The sequence below is a fragment of the Corythoichthys intestinalis genome, chromosome 10, assembly GCF_030265065.1.
Source record: "Corythoichthys intestinalis isolate RoL2023-P3 chromosome 10, ASM3026506v1, whole genome shotgun sequence".
Classification (NCBI taxonomy): domain Eukaryota; kingdom Metazoa; phylum Chordata; class Actinopteri; order Syngnathiformes; family Syngnathidae; genus Corythoichthys; species Corythoichthys intestinalis.
In genome coordinates this window covers 55,776,047-55,793,756 of record NC_080404.1, presented here as the reverse complement: position 1 = coordinate 55,793,756, position 17,710 = coordinate 55,776,047, and the positions used below count along the sequence as shown (strand labels likewise).

Genomic DNA, 17,710 nt, shown 5'->3' with positions numbered 1-17,710 from the left:
GTATCATTTACTGAAAGCTCAACAAATACACTAGATGGCAATATTTAGTCACAATATACAAAGTCACATTTATCCTTTAAGAATTACAAATCTTTCTATCTGTGGATCCCTCTCACAGAAAGAATGTTAATAATGTAAATGCCATCTTGAGGATTTATTGTCATAATAAACAAATACAGTACTTATGTACTGTATGTTGAATGTATATATTCGTCCGAGTTTTATTCGTTTTTTTCTTAATGCATTGCCAAAATGTATATGATCGGGAAAAATTATCGGGAATGATTGGATTTGAATCGGGAGCAAAAAAAAAAAAAAGCAATCGGATCGGGAAATATCGGGATCGGCAGATACTCAAACTAAAACAATCGGGATCGGATCGGGAGCAAAAAAACATGATCGGAACAACCCTAATGATTACACTAGCAGGTTTAAGTCTTTTTATTTCTAGGGTTGCTGCATATGATTAATATTTTTTGTTTGTAAGATGTTTACGTTGAATGTTTGCGCTTAAATTACTTACCTCTTGTGTTAAAAACACCAGGAAATACAGTAATTGAATTACTGCACTTTATTGTTGTATGTCACTGGAGTTTTATTTTATTATCAATCCCATCCAACAAAATGACGGTCGTATAGTAAGCCTTTTTTTTTTTTTTTCCATAAAAAAATTAGGGCTGTCAAAATTATCACGTTAACGAGCGGTATTAATTTTTTAAATTAATCAAGTTAAAATATTTGACGCAATTAACGCACAAATGCCCTGCTCAAACAGATTAAAATGACAGCACAGTGAAAGGTGTACTTGTTGTGTTTTTCGGAGTTTTGCCGCCCTCTGATGGCGCGTGGGTGCGACTGATTTTATAGGCTTCAGCACCCATGAGCATTGTGTAAGTAATTATTGACATTAACAATGGCGGGCTACTAGTTTATTTTTTGATTGAAAATTTTACCAATTTTATTAAAACGAAAACATGAAGAGGGGTTTTAATATAAAATTTCTATAACTTGTACTAAAATTGATCTTTTAAGAACTACAAGTCTTTCTATCCATGGATCGCTTTAACAGAATGTTAATAATGGTAATTCCATCTTGTTGATTTATTGTTATAATAAACAAATACAGTACTCCTGACTGTCTCAGGAAATTAGAATATTGTGTATTCTAATTTCCTGAGACAGTCCTGTATATATACACAGGACTGTCTCAAAAAATTAGAATATTGTGTATTCTAATTTTCTGAGACAGTCCAGTATGTACCATATGTTGAATGTATATATCCATCTTGTCTTATCTTTCCATTCCAACAATTTACAGAAAAATATGGCATATTTTATAGATGTTTGAATTGCGATTAATTGCGATTAATTAATTTTTAAGCTGTAATTAACTCGATTAAAAATTTTAATCGTTTGACACCCCTAAAAAAAATAAAAGATAACATTGGTATGAAATTTTGTTGTTTAATTTTGCTATTTTAGAAATGTGGTCTTTTTATATGTTTAAAATACTGTACAAACACACACAACAAATATTTACTATCATATAGTTTTCACTCTATCGAACCGTATCGTTCTTACACTGTATCGAATCGCTCGGCCTTAAAAATGTATCGTTTTTAATCGAATCGTATCCTGTGTATCTAGCTATCGAATTGGCTTCATGTTTCCCAACCCAATGGGATGGCTAGTCAGCAGAGAAAGGTTCGCCCCTCGAAGAAGCCCACCGGATTGCGATCTCAGCAGTCCAGGTCACAAAGCTCCACTGAGTCTGATGATTATGTGGGCACCGACACCTCAGACGCCACAGTCACTAGAGCCTAGCCAGAACCAGTCGGGGAACTTGTGGGCATGATGCAACACTTCATGACTCAAAACAGAAGAGAAGAGAACCTGCTTTCCGAGCTGCGTGGCCTGAGGACTTCGTTTCCTATGATGCCAGGTGCACAAACGGCAAGCACCTGCAGGAATTTGGCCTCCCCTGCCAAGCCGCAGAAACAGCACCACCCGAATGAAACGCTGTTCCACAGGCACCGCTCCCGCAAGCCAACCGGTGGGGCCAAGATTCCGCGCGTTCACTCCCGTGTTAACCCTTTGTGCTGACTCCATGTTCCAAAATTTTGAAGAAAGCTTACCGAAAACAGGTTGACAATTTATTCGTCGACAATGGTCAAAAACAGGGCAAAAGGGTCCAGGGATGGCAAAACAAAGCTACATAGAAATGTTCCCGAGCAGCGACCATGTTATCTAAATGTTCAGTTCTTTTTAAAAGCTGCGGTGGAGTGGGACGGGGCGAAGGCGTGGCTGGGTGTTGTCTTGGGATCATCCCTCTGTGGCAGGTCAGGTTCGTGCGTCATCCTTCATGGCTGGGACGTGGCTGCCACAGTGACCGACGCCGGTCTTGACGTGCCAAGCGCCCTCTATCAACTTGTTATTCTGGTTGAGATGCTACTTGTTTTAGGACAGCGCGTCCTGTCCTGGAGTGCCCAGAAGAACTGATAACAACATAAAATAAAACATTGCGTGGGGGTTGCTTTTTGGGGGGGGGTGTTGTTAAAATATTATGTTTTTTTGTTTTTAAGATTTTGTCATAGGTTGAAGGGTTTTTTGGTGTATTTTTTTATGTTTGTTTTTTGGTGGTTTTTGTGTTTCAGGTCGGATAGGTTTTAATTTTTTATTGTGTTATTTATGTTTTTTGGTGGTTTTTGTGTTGGGTTGGGGTTTTTTTGGGGGGATGTTTTTTAAATATCATTTGTGGGTTTTGTGTCTTTTGGCAGGTTTTTCTTGTTTTTAAGATTTTGTTCCAGGTTTAAGTTTTTTTTTAGGTGTGTTTTTTATGTTTGTTTTTGTTTTTTTGGGTGTTTTTATTTGGCTGATTTTTGTGTTTTTTGTTCTTGTTGTTTTTTTGTGTCTTTTGTTTTATTTTTGTTTTGTTTTTCTTGTTTTTAAGATTTTGTTATAGGTTTTATTTTATTGTTTTTCCTGTGTGTTTTTTAAAGCCCAAGCACCAACGGGCGCGAGAGCCCTATTGTTTTTTTCTGAAGGATTATTAATTTTTTTTTTTTCATGGATGAAAATGGCCAAATTGAAGGCATGAACATGCTCGAAAACCACCAAAATTTGCACATACATGCAGTTTGGCGTAAATTTTGATAATTTTGTGATTTTTCGAAAAACAAACCTGACAAACTGGCTAAGTGGCACCCCCTCCAAAATTCTCAAAAAGGCCTTTCCTTGTTCAGTTTGACAGACAGCAAACATAGTAATTGTGATTTTTGTAGCTTTTGACTTCCTTCACTTCTGACAATTTGTAAAGCTGTACACTTATTTTCAAAATGATACGCATTTTAACAATAAAACACTCGACACAAAACGATTGGTGTTGAAACTTCCATCTAGTCTGATCAGTATGTAAATTCAGTCGATTAAATTGGCCAAATTTGAATCACAATAGCCTGCTAGCTTAAATGCTACAAATGCTAATGTATTTACATTCTCATACCAAATCGCTCAGACGTACCTCCACAAACTGTAGCTGTAAACTTTACAAATGCATGCACAAACATATATTAGCTGAAACAACTTACAGCCTTATGTGGGCCAGACCAGACCTCAGCTATCCTTAGACATCTGAGTCTGCTCCTGAGTCATACAAGATGACAGTCCAGCCAGACTCAATGCTGCCACCAGAGGGCAGTGTATTCTCCACTATTAAGACTTTTTTAACACCAAATTAATTTTTATACAGAAAACAATTACAGTACATCAGAAACAAATGATTATAACAACATATTTGAGAGAAAAAGCATGTTATCTTGCCTCATTGAAATCTTAATATCTGAACATTTAAATATGTAAACTAAAGCGCAATCACATTCGTAAATGAATGGCTTCTGGTTTTTGAAATGTAAATAAACCAATCTATTGTGATAAAACAACAAAATTGCAATAACTGCATTAACCATCAAACTGAAGTCTAACTGTAACTGTAGTCTTGAAACAAATCTGAATAACGAAAAACATTGCAATAATGCAAACTGGTTGATCTTGAGAGTAGCTGAGATCTGTCATAACAGAACATTGCTTCAATGATGTCTGGCGCCATCTAGCATCGTGAATGGGTATAATGTCTAGACTGCGAATATAAGACGACCCCTCACTTTTTCAGTCTTATTTCAATGCAAAAAACACCGTCTTATATTCGGGCCAATACGGAATTATTATTTTCATGGCAAATGAAAATGGCCAATTTGGAGGTCTTTACATGCATGAGAAGTCACCAAAATGTGCCCATACATCTGGCCGTGGCATGAGTTTTGATAATTTTGTGAGGTTGCGAAAAAACGTAACAAAATGGGTCATTGGCGTATCCCTGAATTTTTAAAAAAGGCTTCTTCTATTCGATTTTTCAACGTAGAGCGATGAAATTTGGGCAGTCAATACTTTGTGCAAACCCGCTCCAAAAAGTCTCCGCACCCATATTATAAACCAAACAGGAAATCGGGTATTTTGGATGTGAAAAAATATGCAATTTTAGTCGATGTACAGGGTGCACATTGAGACATTGGCTCCTCGGGAATTAGTTGGATCCTCCTCAAAATTGATGAGACTGTTCATAAGACATATGAGATCTTAAGTTATCAAATGGTGATTTTTCATTCACGAGCCTGACCTGGGTGGGGTGCCAAAGTCGGACTTTTTTTGTTTGGCAAAACGCCAAATTCAGTAAATGACGAATAACTCCCTGACACAAGCGTCAGTCTTTTTCATATCTGGCATGTATGTGAGGTAGGGGTGGGCGATATGGCCTTAAATACGTATCACGATAAATGGAGCAGATTTACCTCGATAACGATAAATGACGATAAAGTCGCCCAAGCGGACTGTTGTATAATTTGAAAATCTGAATCAATGCATGAAATACAGATTAACACTTTCTTGTTGATTTAGTTACCAGCATTCAATTTGATATATTTAACAATTGTACATGCAGTCTAGACATTAGGTTTATAAAAATGTATTGTAAACAATAAGAATTCAAGTATGAGCATTTATAACAGCGTGTATGGCTAGAAAAATCTACATTGTCAAAATCAATATGCCTGTGCAAACATGTCATTGTAACACAAATGACTTGCAGCTTGAACAGTACACTTCAAAAAGACAATTTATTGTTAATGGCTGCTGTGACATAATTATTCAATACAAGTGTTTACTTTATGGTTTCAGCCCCCCAAGTGCATTTTTGAATAAATGCAGGCATACATGAACCCCCAAACAGACAGACGGACACACATTAAAGCTATATTGATCTTCTGCAAATGAAACACTTAAGATTTTATGATAGCAATAATGACACAGAATTACGCACATACAGAAAAATAGCTGGGGCCATTTCTCGGTCATATTATAAGTTTCACCGTTGGATTGTGCTTAATGCTGAATGCTTTACCATCACAAAAGCTATCAGAGAAATCACACACAGTCAGATACAAAATAACGCGACATAGTAATTGCTAGATGCAGGACGTGCCCAATCCACTGATTAAGTTCAACCGTTTCGACAAGGTTAGAGCCGCTATCCGACTCCATCACGTTCATTTGTAGCGTTAGCCGCTAGCGGCCGCTAGCGTTAGGCGCTAGCGTTAGCCTGTGGCCTGGCTACCAGTAGAGAGCAATGAAAGCACCATCTCCGGAAATCGTGAGAACAAGGGAGTGCAGCGGGTGAAAGCCCGTCTGGATGCCACCAAGAGTCTATTAAATGTCGGGTTTAAAGTTTGGCGAACCTCCCTTAAGCCACACTCCATCACGTTTTGCTTGTAGCATTAGCTGCTAGCGTTAGCTTGCCGGGCTTCTGTTTGATTGGCTTCCTGATGATCACGTGACTCCCTACGTGAGTACATTCACTGCTTTCTTAAAGGGGAATGAACACAGGCGAACAACACAGAGTCAAAGTGGGCTGAAAAGACTATTTTCTTGTTTTATTAATTTACCGAATTTACCGACATGGTCAAAATTACGTCGGTCATCGTGAAGAATTTCGGTGACGGTAAATTTTCGGTTTACCGCCCAGCTCTAATGTGAGGTATCCCAGCCAGAACACGACTAAATTGAAATATTACTCATTCGGCCTGGTGCTCCTGCTGGGAACAGGAAGTGCCCTTTTTTACGAGACGGGCTCCTGCTCCATGGGAGAAAAAGAATCAATTGACCTCAAACCTGCATCAGGGGAGCCTTAAGACATGTGTTCAGATCCTTGATGAAAAACATTGAGGTCCAAACAGGAAAGCGAAAATCACCGTCGCCATTTTGTCTCACCACAATTTTATAACAGTCATAGCTTGGTAGACTTATAACATACAGTTGTGGTCAAAAGTTTACATACACTTGTGAAGAACATAATGTCATGGCTCTCTTGAGTTTCCAGTTATTTCTACAACTCTGATTTTTCTCTGATAGAGTGATTGGAACAGACACTTCTTTGTCACAAAAACATTCATGGAGTTTGGTTCTTTTATGACTTTATTATGGATGAACAGAAAAAAGTGATCAAATCTGCTACTTTAAGCCAAAACTAAAGACTCTGGATGAGTGTAACATATTATGTCTGTAAAATTAAATATGATTAGAAAACGATTCAATTAATATATATATGTATATATATTAAAAAAGGCATGTTCGATATTTTTTTGCCGATTCCGATACTTAGAAAATGACGTGATCGGCATCCTGATCGATCGGGACATCTTTACAAAAAATGTCACAAAATGGCTCTGTGGCCCCCCCTGGAATTTAAAAAAAAGGCCTCTCCATTTAGGCTTTTCCAACGTAGAGCAATGAAATTTGGGGAGTCGATACCTTGTGCAAAAATGCTTCAAAAAGTCTCTTGCACTCATATTCCAAACATAACAGGAAAGTGGGTATTTTGCATTGAATGTTGAAAAACTTGCCAATTTTGTCGAAAACCAGCATACATGTTTGAGACCATTGCGCCAAGGCAGTTAGTTGGATCCTCCTCATAATTGGTGAGACTCTTCATGAGACATATGAGATGTTAAGTTATAAAAATGGTGAATTTTTGTTCATGGGCCTGACCTGGGCGGGGTACCAAAGTCGGGCGTTATTTGGGGTTTAGGGTTAGGGTTGGGGTTTAGGGTTAGGGTTAGGGCAGTACTTCTCAAATAGTGGGGCGCGCCCCCCTGGGGGGGCGCAGAGCAATGCCAGGGGGGGGCGCATGTGATCTCGGGGAACATGTTTTTTTTTTTTTTTTTTTTGCCGTACTGGAATAAAGGGTACTTGCACATCCACTCAGTAGGTGGCAGTGGCGCTCTCATTTTCAGAGTGCGCGCAGTATTTTTGAACTAAGGTAGAGCACTCAGCACACACAGACAACAGATATGAAGAGCAGTGTGCCACCGCCGTTTTCGAAAGCCGTTTTCCGACCGGACTCACTCACGCAGCGACCCACTGTCTTGTCCGGTTCTCACGTCGCCGCCCGAGAAGTGCCATTTTCGGCTTGGGATCGTCACGACGACCGCCCTCACCTACGGTTCTACCTCGGCCGCCGTGAATGCGCTTTTTTTGTGCCGTTTGCCTTTTAGCTTTGACTTTTAATACAGTGGGTGATGATGAAAGACTACTGTTTACTGTGTCTAAAAATAATTATAGCAGACAGCCAGAAGCCAAATCAATTAAGACGCCACTTAAAGACATTAGACCCCAATCTCATTGTTAAGCCGCTTGATTTTTTCAGTGAAAACGTGCCGAATATTGCCAACAATCGTCCTGCTTTGTCAGTGTTACATCAGTAAACCAGTGAGCACTGTTAGCATGTACATTGCAAAATAACTCCACACCATTGCAAAGGAGGTAAATACTGTGAGCAGCAAAAATAAAAACTGTCCTGTCTAAGGACACTTTTTTTTTTCTTTCTTTTATTCAGTTTTGTTTTTTAGGTCAAATTTTTTGGCATATTGAGTGAATGTTTCTAATCAATTTTAATTTTTTATTATTTACTGATTTTATTACATTTTATTGTTCTGTATCAAATGGTCAAAAATGTACCTTGAGTGTATTTTTTAGTTTGGATGTGAATTTTTTTTTTTTTTTAAATTCAGGCAAATTGATGCACGTCAAGTCTTCTCTGTTACAAACAAAACAATGTTAATAAAGTTATACTTTATTATAAGTTGATCTATGTTACTTTTTTTCTTTATTAGAAAAAAAGGACACAATGTTAGGCAGATGCGTATTTATAATAGTAATTTTATAGACAAATGATACTATTTACAGTGGCGGCAGAGAGTTTGGGGGGGCGCGAAACATTTACGTCTTCTTTGGGGGGGCGTGACAGAAAATAATTGAGAAGCACTGGGTTAGGGCTTCATCAGGGCAAATGAAAATGGCCAATTAGGGTTTGGGTTTAGGGTTAGGTTTTTTTTGTGCTCGATTTTCTATTGGACTTTGTTAAATTCGCGTACTGTTTGGTGTTCTTCCTTTATTGTGCTTAAAACTAAAATGGACTTATTATTTTCATTGTTATTATTTTTTTTAGTATCATTCTACCTGCACAGGCTTCTTTCCGATGGCGCGCTTTGGCTGCGGGCGCCTACCCAAGTTCTTGTGCTCGGCGGCTTTGCTAGGTGTGCTAACACTGTTACTCAATAACGTCTTCTTGGAACCACATGACCACACGAGCCCCGAGCCCAAACCCGAGCCCAAAACCGAGGCAGAACCGGGGCCCAGATCTTTTCCCGTGCTGGCGAACTGCAACAAGTTATCCCCGCTGCTAGGTAAGAAATCAGACAGGCGCTAACGAACTTAAGTGAAACTGGAAGCCCGGCAACAAACGTTTTTCCACTTTGTCACCCTCCCACTTGGAATGGATTTGATATCTACTCGCGATAAACGCATTTCAATTGACAGCAGGAGCACGGAAAGACCTTTCGTCGCCCCTTCCAACATGGCCGCCATGAGGCCGTGTTCCCATTGAAGTGCATTGACATTAAAATAAGCTCATTTCTCAATGGAAGATGAATTCGTCAATGTCAAAGCATCTGCTATTTACTCAGTGGCTTCCATTGACAGTACTAGATGTCCAATCTATTTGAAGCAGGAGGCCTGTAAGTCAAATGTATTGGACGTCTACTCGTGATAGAAGCATGAACAGGCCTTCTGTCGGCCCGACCAACATGGCCGCCCTGAGGTCATAAAAAGTAAAAAGTCAAAGGATCGACTTAAAAATTGGAATGAGCTGATTTCTGTTGCTTAACTCACTGGCCGCAATTAAACATCCAATCTATTTGAAGCGGGAGGGATGGCAGCAAATATATTGGACATCAACTAATGATAAATTAATTTCAATTGATGGCAGAAGCATGTAAAGACCTTTCATCTCCCCTACCAACATGGCCGCCCTGAGGCCATGTCCCCCAAAAAGTCAATGCATTGACTTAAAAATTGGACAACTAACTGATTTTTGCTGCTTAACTCATTGGCCGCCAGTAAACATCCAATCGTTTAAAGCAGGAGGGTTGGCAGCAAACGAACGTCCTTTCATTTGCTGCCAACCCTCCCGATTCAAATGGATTGGACATCTACTAGTGATAACTCATTTCAATTGGCGGCAGAAGCATGAAAAGACCTTCAGTCGCCCCTACCAACATGGCCGCCTTAAGGTGACATCATAGTCAATGCATTGACATTAAAATGAAGTCAGCTTAATTCAACTTTCATGGCCCCTACCAAAAGTGGAGGCCAGCCATGTTGGTAGGGGCAAAATTCCCATTATTGTCAATGCAATGATATTCAAATGACATCATAACTAGCTTATTTCTCAGTCGGTACTATACATTGCTCACTTCCTGTTGACCCCTGACCTAACCTTTTCCTTGCAGTCGGGCCCTGTACCCCTAGGCGTTACTCGCCACCTAGCATGGAGGAGATCCAAAAGAAGAGCGGCCCATTGTCTCCGGGAGGCCTTTACAGTCCGCCGGACTGCCGAGCTCTGCACCGCAGTGCCATCGTGATCCCTTACCGGAATCGGGCTTCCCACCTGCGCAGTCTCCTAGACCACCTCCATCCTATCCTACAGAGGCAGCAGATTCAATACAGGATCTACGTGGTGGAGCAGGTGAGCGGTCAAAATGAATTGAACGTCTATTGTTGTTAATGGCAAAGCAATGAATTGATTTTGGATCACTTTCTGAACATTTTCAGGCATTTATGGGTCACTTCCATTCAATTTTGGGCCACCGCCTGTTGATTTTGGGCCATTACAGGGATCAATTCCTGTTGATTTTGGAGCTATTCCGCGGCCACTTCCTGTGAATTGGTCACTTTCTGTAGAGTTTAGGGCCTTTTTGAGTCACTTCCTGTTATTTGGTCACTTCCTGTTGTTTTTGGGGTATTCCCAGGTCACTTCCCGTTGGTTATAGGGCACTAACAGGTCACTTTCTATTCATTTTAGCTTACTTTCTAATAATAATAACAATGACAATATATTTTATTTATAACACACTTTACATTTGAAAAAGAAATCTCAAAATGCACTTTCTATACATTTTGGGGCATTCACAGGTCATTTCCTGTTGATTTGGGGCAATACTGGGGTTACTTCCTGTTCATTGGTCACTTCCTGTTTATTTTGGGGCATATTCAGGTCACTTCCTGTTGGTTTTTAGGTCACTTTCTAATGATTTTTGCTCACCCTCTGTACATCTTGGGGCATCCAAAGGTAATTTCCCGTTACATTTGGGGCAATTCAGGGGTTACTTCCTGTTTTTTTGTCACTTCCTGTTCATTTTAGGGCATTTTCAGGTCACTTCCTGTTGGTTTTAGGTGACTTGCCAATGATTTTTGCTCACTCTCTGTACATCTTGGAGCAATCACAGGTCATTTCCTGTTGATTTGGGGCAATACTGGGGTAACTTCCTATTCATTGGCCAATTCCTGTTTATTTTGGGGCATTTCCAGGTCACTTCCTGTTGGTTGAAGGGCACTAACAGGTCACTTTTATTGATTTTAGCTTACTTACTATACATTATGGGCCAATTGCACGTCATTTCCTGTTGATTTGGGGCAATACTGGGGTTACTTCCTTTTCATTGGCCACTTCCTGTTTATTTTGGGGTATTTCCAGGTCACTTCCTGTTGGTTTTAGGTCACTTTCTAATGATTTTGGCAAACTCTCTGTACATTTTGGGGCATTCACAGGTCACTTTGTGTATATTTTGGGCAATTCCGTGGTTACTTCCTGTTCACTGGCCACTTCCTGTTTATTTTGAGGCATTTCCAGATCACTTCCTGTTCATTGGCACCTTCCTGTTTATTTTGGGGCATTTCCAGGTAACTTCCTATTGGTTTTAGTTCACTTTCTAATGATTTTGGCAGACTCTCTGTACATTTTGGGGCATTCATAGGTCACTTTGTGTATATTTTGGGCAATTCTGTGGTTATTTCCTGTTCCTTGGTCATTTCCTGTTCATTTTAGGGCATTTCCAGATCACTTCCTGTTGGTTTTAGGTCAATTTCTAATGATTTTTGCTCTCCTTCTGTACATTTTGGGGCATCCAAAGGTCATTTCCTGTTGATTTTGGGGCATTTCCAGGTAACTTCCTGTTGGTTTTAGGTCACTTTGTAATGATTTCGGCAAACTCTCTGTACATTTTGAGGCATTCCCGGGTCACTTCCTGTTGATTTGGGGCAATTCCGGGGTTACTTCCTGTTCTTTGGTCACTTCCTGTTGACTTTAGGGAATTTCCAGTTAACTTCCTGTAGGTTGTAGGGCACCAACAGGTCACTTTTATTGCTTTTTTTTTATATTAGCTTACTTTCTGTACATTTTGGGGCAATCACACGTCATTTCCTGTTGCTTTGGGGCAATACTGGAGTTACTTCCTTTCTATTGGCCACTTCCTGTTTATTTTGGGGCATTTCCAGGTAACTTCCTGTTGGTTTTAGGTCACTTTCTAATGATTTTGGCAAACTCTCTGTACATTTTGGGGCATTCACTGGTCACTTTGAGTATATTTTGGGCAATTCAGTGGTTACTTTCTGTTAATTGGCCACTTCCTGTTTATTTTGGGGCATTTCCATGTAACTTCCTGTTGGTTTTAGGGCACTTACTCCATGACATTTGGATCACTCTCAGTACATTTTGCCATCACAGGTCATTTCCTGTTGATTTTGGGGGAATTCCGGGGTTACTTCCTGTTCTTTGGTAACTTCCTTTTGATTTTGGGGCATTTCCAGGTAACTTCCTGATGGCTGTAGGGCACTAACAGGTCAATTTATATTGATTTTAGCTTATTTTCTATACATTTTGGAGCATTCAAGGCTCATTTCGTGGGGATTTCGGGCAATTCTGGGGTTACTTCCTGTTCATTGGTCACTTCCTGTTTATTTTCAGACATTTCCAGGTCACTTCCTGTTGGTTGTAGGTCACTTTATATTGATTTGGGCTCACACTGTACATTTTGGGGCATTCACAGGTCACTTTGCGTTGATTTTGGGGCAATTCCGGGATTGCTTTCTGTTCGTTGGTCACTTCCTGTTGATTTTGGGACATTTCCAGGTCACTTCCTGTTGGTTGTAGGGCACTAACAGGTCACTTTTATTGATTTTAGCTTACTTTCTATACGTTTTGGAGCATTCACAGGTCATTTACTGTTGATTTGGGGCAATACTGGGGTTACTTCCTGTTCAGTGGCGACTTCCTGTTTATTTTTTGATCATTTCCAGATCACTTCCTGTTGGTTGTAGGTCACTTTATATTGATTTGGGCTCACACTGTACATTTTGGGGCATTCACAGGTCACTTTGCGTTGATTTTGGGGCAATTCCGGGATTGCTTTCTGTTCGTTGGTCACTTCCTGTTGATTTTGGGACATTTTAGGTCACTTCCTGTTGGTTGTAGGGCACTAACAGGTCACTATTTATTGATTTTAGCTTACTTTCTATACATTTTGGAGCATTCAGAGGTCATTTCCTGTTGATTTGGGGCAATACTGTGGTTACTTCCTGTTCAGTGGCCACTTCCTGTTTATTTTGGAGCATTTCCAGATCACTTCCTGTTGGTTGTAGCTACACTTTCTAATATATTTGGCTTACACTGTACATTTTGGGACATTCACAGGTCACTTCGATTTGATTTTGGTGCAATTCCGGGATTGCTTCCTGTTCATTGGTCACTTGCTATTGATTTTGGGACATTTTTAGGTCACTTCCTATTGGTTTGAGGACACTTAAAGGTAGAGTTGTTTGATAATGACTTTTAAACCGATAATGGATATCCGGACATTGTCCAACTCCAGAAATCCGATACCAATATCAAACTAATACTGATATACGTGGTCGTAATCTCTGCTTTCTATTGATATTAGCTCACTTTCTGTACATGTTGGGGTATTGACGAGCAAATTCCTTTTAATTGTGGGGCACACTCCACTTTCAGTGGGGACAAGGCACCTTCAACAAGGGCAGACTGCTCAACGCGGGCGTGCAGGAAGCTCTCCGAGACGACAACTGGACCTGCATCATCCCCCACGACGTGGACCTGCTGCTCGAGGACGACCGCAACATGTATTCCTGCAAGCCGAACAATCCCACGCACCTGTCAGTGGCCATCGACAAGTTCAATTACGTGTACGGTTAACCTCCGCCGCCCCAGATCAAGTGGAAAATCGAGTTTTTGGACCAATGAAAGAAAGAAAACAATCAGACTAAAGTTGTAGTATTAGTAGGAGTCGTAGTATTAGTACGGGAAAATGTTGTTATTTCAAGAGGAAAAAAATCAGGCGTTGTAATATTATGGGATTTAAGATAGAGCATTAGTAAATGAATGTTGTAGTGTCTTGAGATTAAAATTGTAGTATTAGCACGAGAATGTCGTAGTATTTTGACATTAAATTCGTAGTATTAGTACAAAAAAAACAGATGTAACGCGACAAGAAAAAAGTCTGAAGGAATCTGACCTTTCAGCCAGACTGCTGGAATCACGCCAGCCAAACCGCCGGACCCACGCTGGCGCATTTCCAGCGACCCGAGCAGGCGAGAATCCCGGCCAAAAGGCCAAAAACTCTGCGCGTTCACCTTCGTCTTAACCCTTTGTACTGACGACTTGAAAAGATTAGAGAGGCCTGTAATTGTCAACATGGGTAAACCTCAACTATGAGAGACAGAATGTGGAAAAAAAAAAGAAAATCACATTGTTTGATTTTTAAAGAATTTATTTCCAAATTAGAGTGGAAAATAAGTATTTGGTCACCTACAAACAAGCAAGATTTCTGGCTGTCAAAGAGGTCTAACCTCTTCTATCAAGGTTTAACGAGGCTCCACTTGTTACCTGTATTAATGACACCTGTTTTAACTCATTATCGGTATAAAAGACACCTGTCCACAACCTCAGTCAGTCACACTCCAAACTCCACTATGGCCAAGACCAAAAAGCTGTCGATGGACACCAGAGACAAAATTGTAGACCTGCACCAGGCTAGGAAGACTGGATCTGCAATAGGTAAAACGCTTGGTGTAAAGAAATCAACTGTGGGAGCAATTATTAGAAAATGGAAGACACACAAAACCACTGATAATCTCCCTCGATCTGGGGCTCCATGCAAGATCTCACACCATGGCGTCAAAATGATAAGAACGGTGAGCAAAAATCCCAGAACCACATTGGGTGGGGACATAGTGAATGACCTACAGAGAGCTGGGACCACAGTAACAAAGGCTACTATCAGTAACACAATGCGCCGCCAGGGACTCAAATCCTGCACTGCCAGACGTGTCCCTCTGCTGAAGAAAGTACAAGCCCAGGCCCGTCTGCGGTTAGCTAGAGAGCATTTGGATGATCCAGAAGAGGCCTGGGAGAATGTGTTATGATCAGATAATAGCAAAATAGAACTTTTTGGTAGAAACCCAGGTTCTCGTGTTTGGAGGAGAAAGAATACTGAATTTATTCGAAGAACACCATACCCACTGTGAAGCACGGGGGTGAAAACATCATGCTTTGGGGCTGTCTTTTTGCAAAGGGACCAGGATGACTGATATGTGTAATGGAGAGAATGAATGGGGCCATGTATCAAGAAATTTTGAGTGAAAATCTCCTTCCATCAGCAAGGGCTTTGAAGATGAGACATGGCTGGGTCTTTCGGCATGACAATGATCCCAAACACACAGCCAGGGCAACAAAGGAGTGGCTTCTTAAGAAGCATTTCAAGGTCCTGGAGTGGCCGAGCCAGTCTCCAGATCTCAACCCCATAGAAAATCTGTGGAGGGAGTTGAAAGTCCGTGTTGCCCAACGACAGCCCCAAAACATCACTGCTCTAGAGGAGATTTGCGTGGAGGAATGGGCCAAAATACCAGCAACAGTGTGTGAAAAGCTTGTGAAGAGTTACAGAAAACGTTTGGCCTCCGTTATTGCCAACAAAGGGTACTGTCAAGTTCAAAAATAGATCCTTAGGTAGACATTGTAAAATTACCCAAAAATAAGGAGAGAAGACACTCAGTTTTCTTGGCCAAGGAGAGCAAAAGAGTGACTAGGCAGAGATTACGCTGTCCAGCCACCAAAATTGATCTAAGGAAAAAACCCTCCCTGGTATTTTTATTTAGGGGTTTGTCCTAACACAGAAAGGGTGCCGCCCTGAGGGAGGGGGAAGCAAGCTGGAGATACCCATGTGATTTTGGTTGGATATGTGTGAGCCAGAGGTTGCGCTAGACATTTTCGTTGTCTGTCATTTTGACTGACAGGGTCATAAAAATCCGGTCATAGTCTATTTTTACCCGTCACTTAAATTTTTTAAATGATAATGATGACATATTCGATGGTATTTAGTTTTCATTCATTTTTAATTAATATTGTAACACTTGCTTGGCGGCGAAAAATTAGACACGGAAGTCGTGGTATTTTTCTCCCTTTTTACTCTGTTTACCAACAACTCCGCCCCAAAAGAAAAAGAGGCAACGATATAGACCCCAATCACCAACGTCACACAATGATCTTAATTGTGGTTGTCAGCCCAAAATCTTCTAAATATATATTAAATGCATCTTACCAGATATAAAAAGACTACTACATAGTCCGTGGTGATCGTTTGGTGCCCAGACGTCTTGTCGAATTACAGCAGTCCATCTCGCTCTCATCTTCACCATTTTGATTATTAATATTAACGAGGAGAAAAACACGCCGTAATAGGAGGCATGTACGTCGCGGTAAGCTGACACACAATATGGCGGCTCCGGTCAGGGGGGCGGAGTTGTGACGTCATGTGATTGGGTGATTGGATGACGCGCTGGCACACCGGGTGCACCAATAAGAACCTCGCGTTGATGTGTCAATCACGGTGCCGCCGCCAGACCCCGGTGACGCTACAATATTCTGACAGAAGAGCCAACGACGTCATGCATTAAGAGAGACAATAGCTAATATGCTCAGTTTTTTCCGTCACCGTTTTAAAAAACCGGTCAACGACGGAAAATATCCGCTTAACGCGACCCCTGGTGTGAGCATGTAGGTGGAACTAAGTAAGTACACGTATGTAAGCAAAGGCTCATGTAAACAATGGTCAGAATGACCCAGACACTTCAGTTATGCAACGCTGCGGCCATGGAAGATGTCCTCGGATGGAAAATTGTCCTCGAAGGTCTAGACGAAAGTCTAGACGTAAGACGCTGAAGATGTCCTAGAAGGTCTAGTTACGCAATGTTGCAGCCATGAAGCAAGGCAGTTGTCATCCCGACCCTCTTTGCTCTTTGTAACACTTAAACATTATACTGCACCCTAGTATAGCAAGCAATAATCATTTACTGGTTATATCAATAAGAAAAATATTATTATGCAATAGTATTATGTATGTATTAGGTATGTATAAGCACAAGCAGATATTCAACCAATCAAGCAAATAATCAATCAACTCTCGATAATTAACTCAACAGGTACATAACAAAGTATTGAGATGAACTTTTGGTATTGACCAAATACTTATTTTCCACCATGATTTGCAAATAAATTCTTTAAAAATCAAACAATGTGATTTTCTGTTTTTTTTTTTTTCCACAGTCTGTCTCTCATGGTTGAGGTTTACCCGTGTTGACAATTACAGGCCTCTCTAATATTTTCAAGTGGGAGAACTTGCACAATTAGTGGTTGACTAAATACTTATTTGCCCCACTGTAAATGTTCAGATATTAAGATTTGAATGAGGCAAAATAACATGCTTTTTCTCTCAAATATGTTGTTATAATAATTTGTTTCGGATGTACTGTAATTATTTTATGTATAAAAATGAATTTGGTGTTCAAAAGTCTCTTTTCAAACTTGGGTCTTGAAAAAGAAGGGGTCGTCTTAAAATCAGGGCCGTCTTGTATTCGGGCCAAGACGGTATTTGTACGAGAAAAAAGTCATTCTGTTTATGGATGCAGTCCAGCTAGTGTAGCTAAATTAGCTGTGACGTACGTCAGCTAGGAGCTACGTCAAGTACGTAGCCGCTAATTTAGCTACGTTAGCCAAACATATAACGTCACTTTCATCTCGTAATAGTAGGACTTTTCTGTGGTACCTCAATCTGGTTTGGCTCCTTTCTGTGTTTGGCCCGATGTCCTCGGTGGTATGCGCCAAATTTTGAAGAGTGCTCTGATCCCTCCTAGGCTGCCGTACGAATCGCTTTTCGGCGGAGTGGTGGCAATGGCGCCGGACCACTTCAAGAGGATG

The 17,710-nt window shown here is 40.6% G+C and overlaps 1 protein-coding gene across 1 annotated transcript; it reads left to right on the top strand.

Moving 5' to 3' along the window:
* Positions 1-1,851: 1,851 nt before the first annotated feature.
* On the top strand, positions 1,852-13,807 carry LOC130922684 (beta-1,4-galactosyltransferase 3-like). The gene is made up of 4 exons (XM_057847596.1): positions 1,852-2,053; positions 8,574-8,792; positions 9,897-10,132; positions 13,454-13,807. The coding sequence occupies exons 1-4, from the start codon at positions 1,852-1,854 to the stop codon at positions 13,652-13,654; spliced, it is 858 nt and encodes a 285-aa protein (XP_057703579.1). The 3' UTR covers positions 13,655-13,807.
* Positions 13,808-17,710: the final 3,903 nt, after the last annotated feature.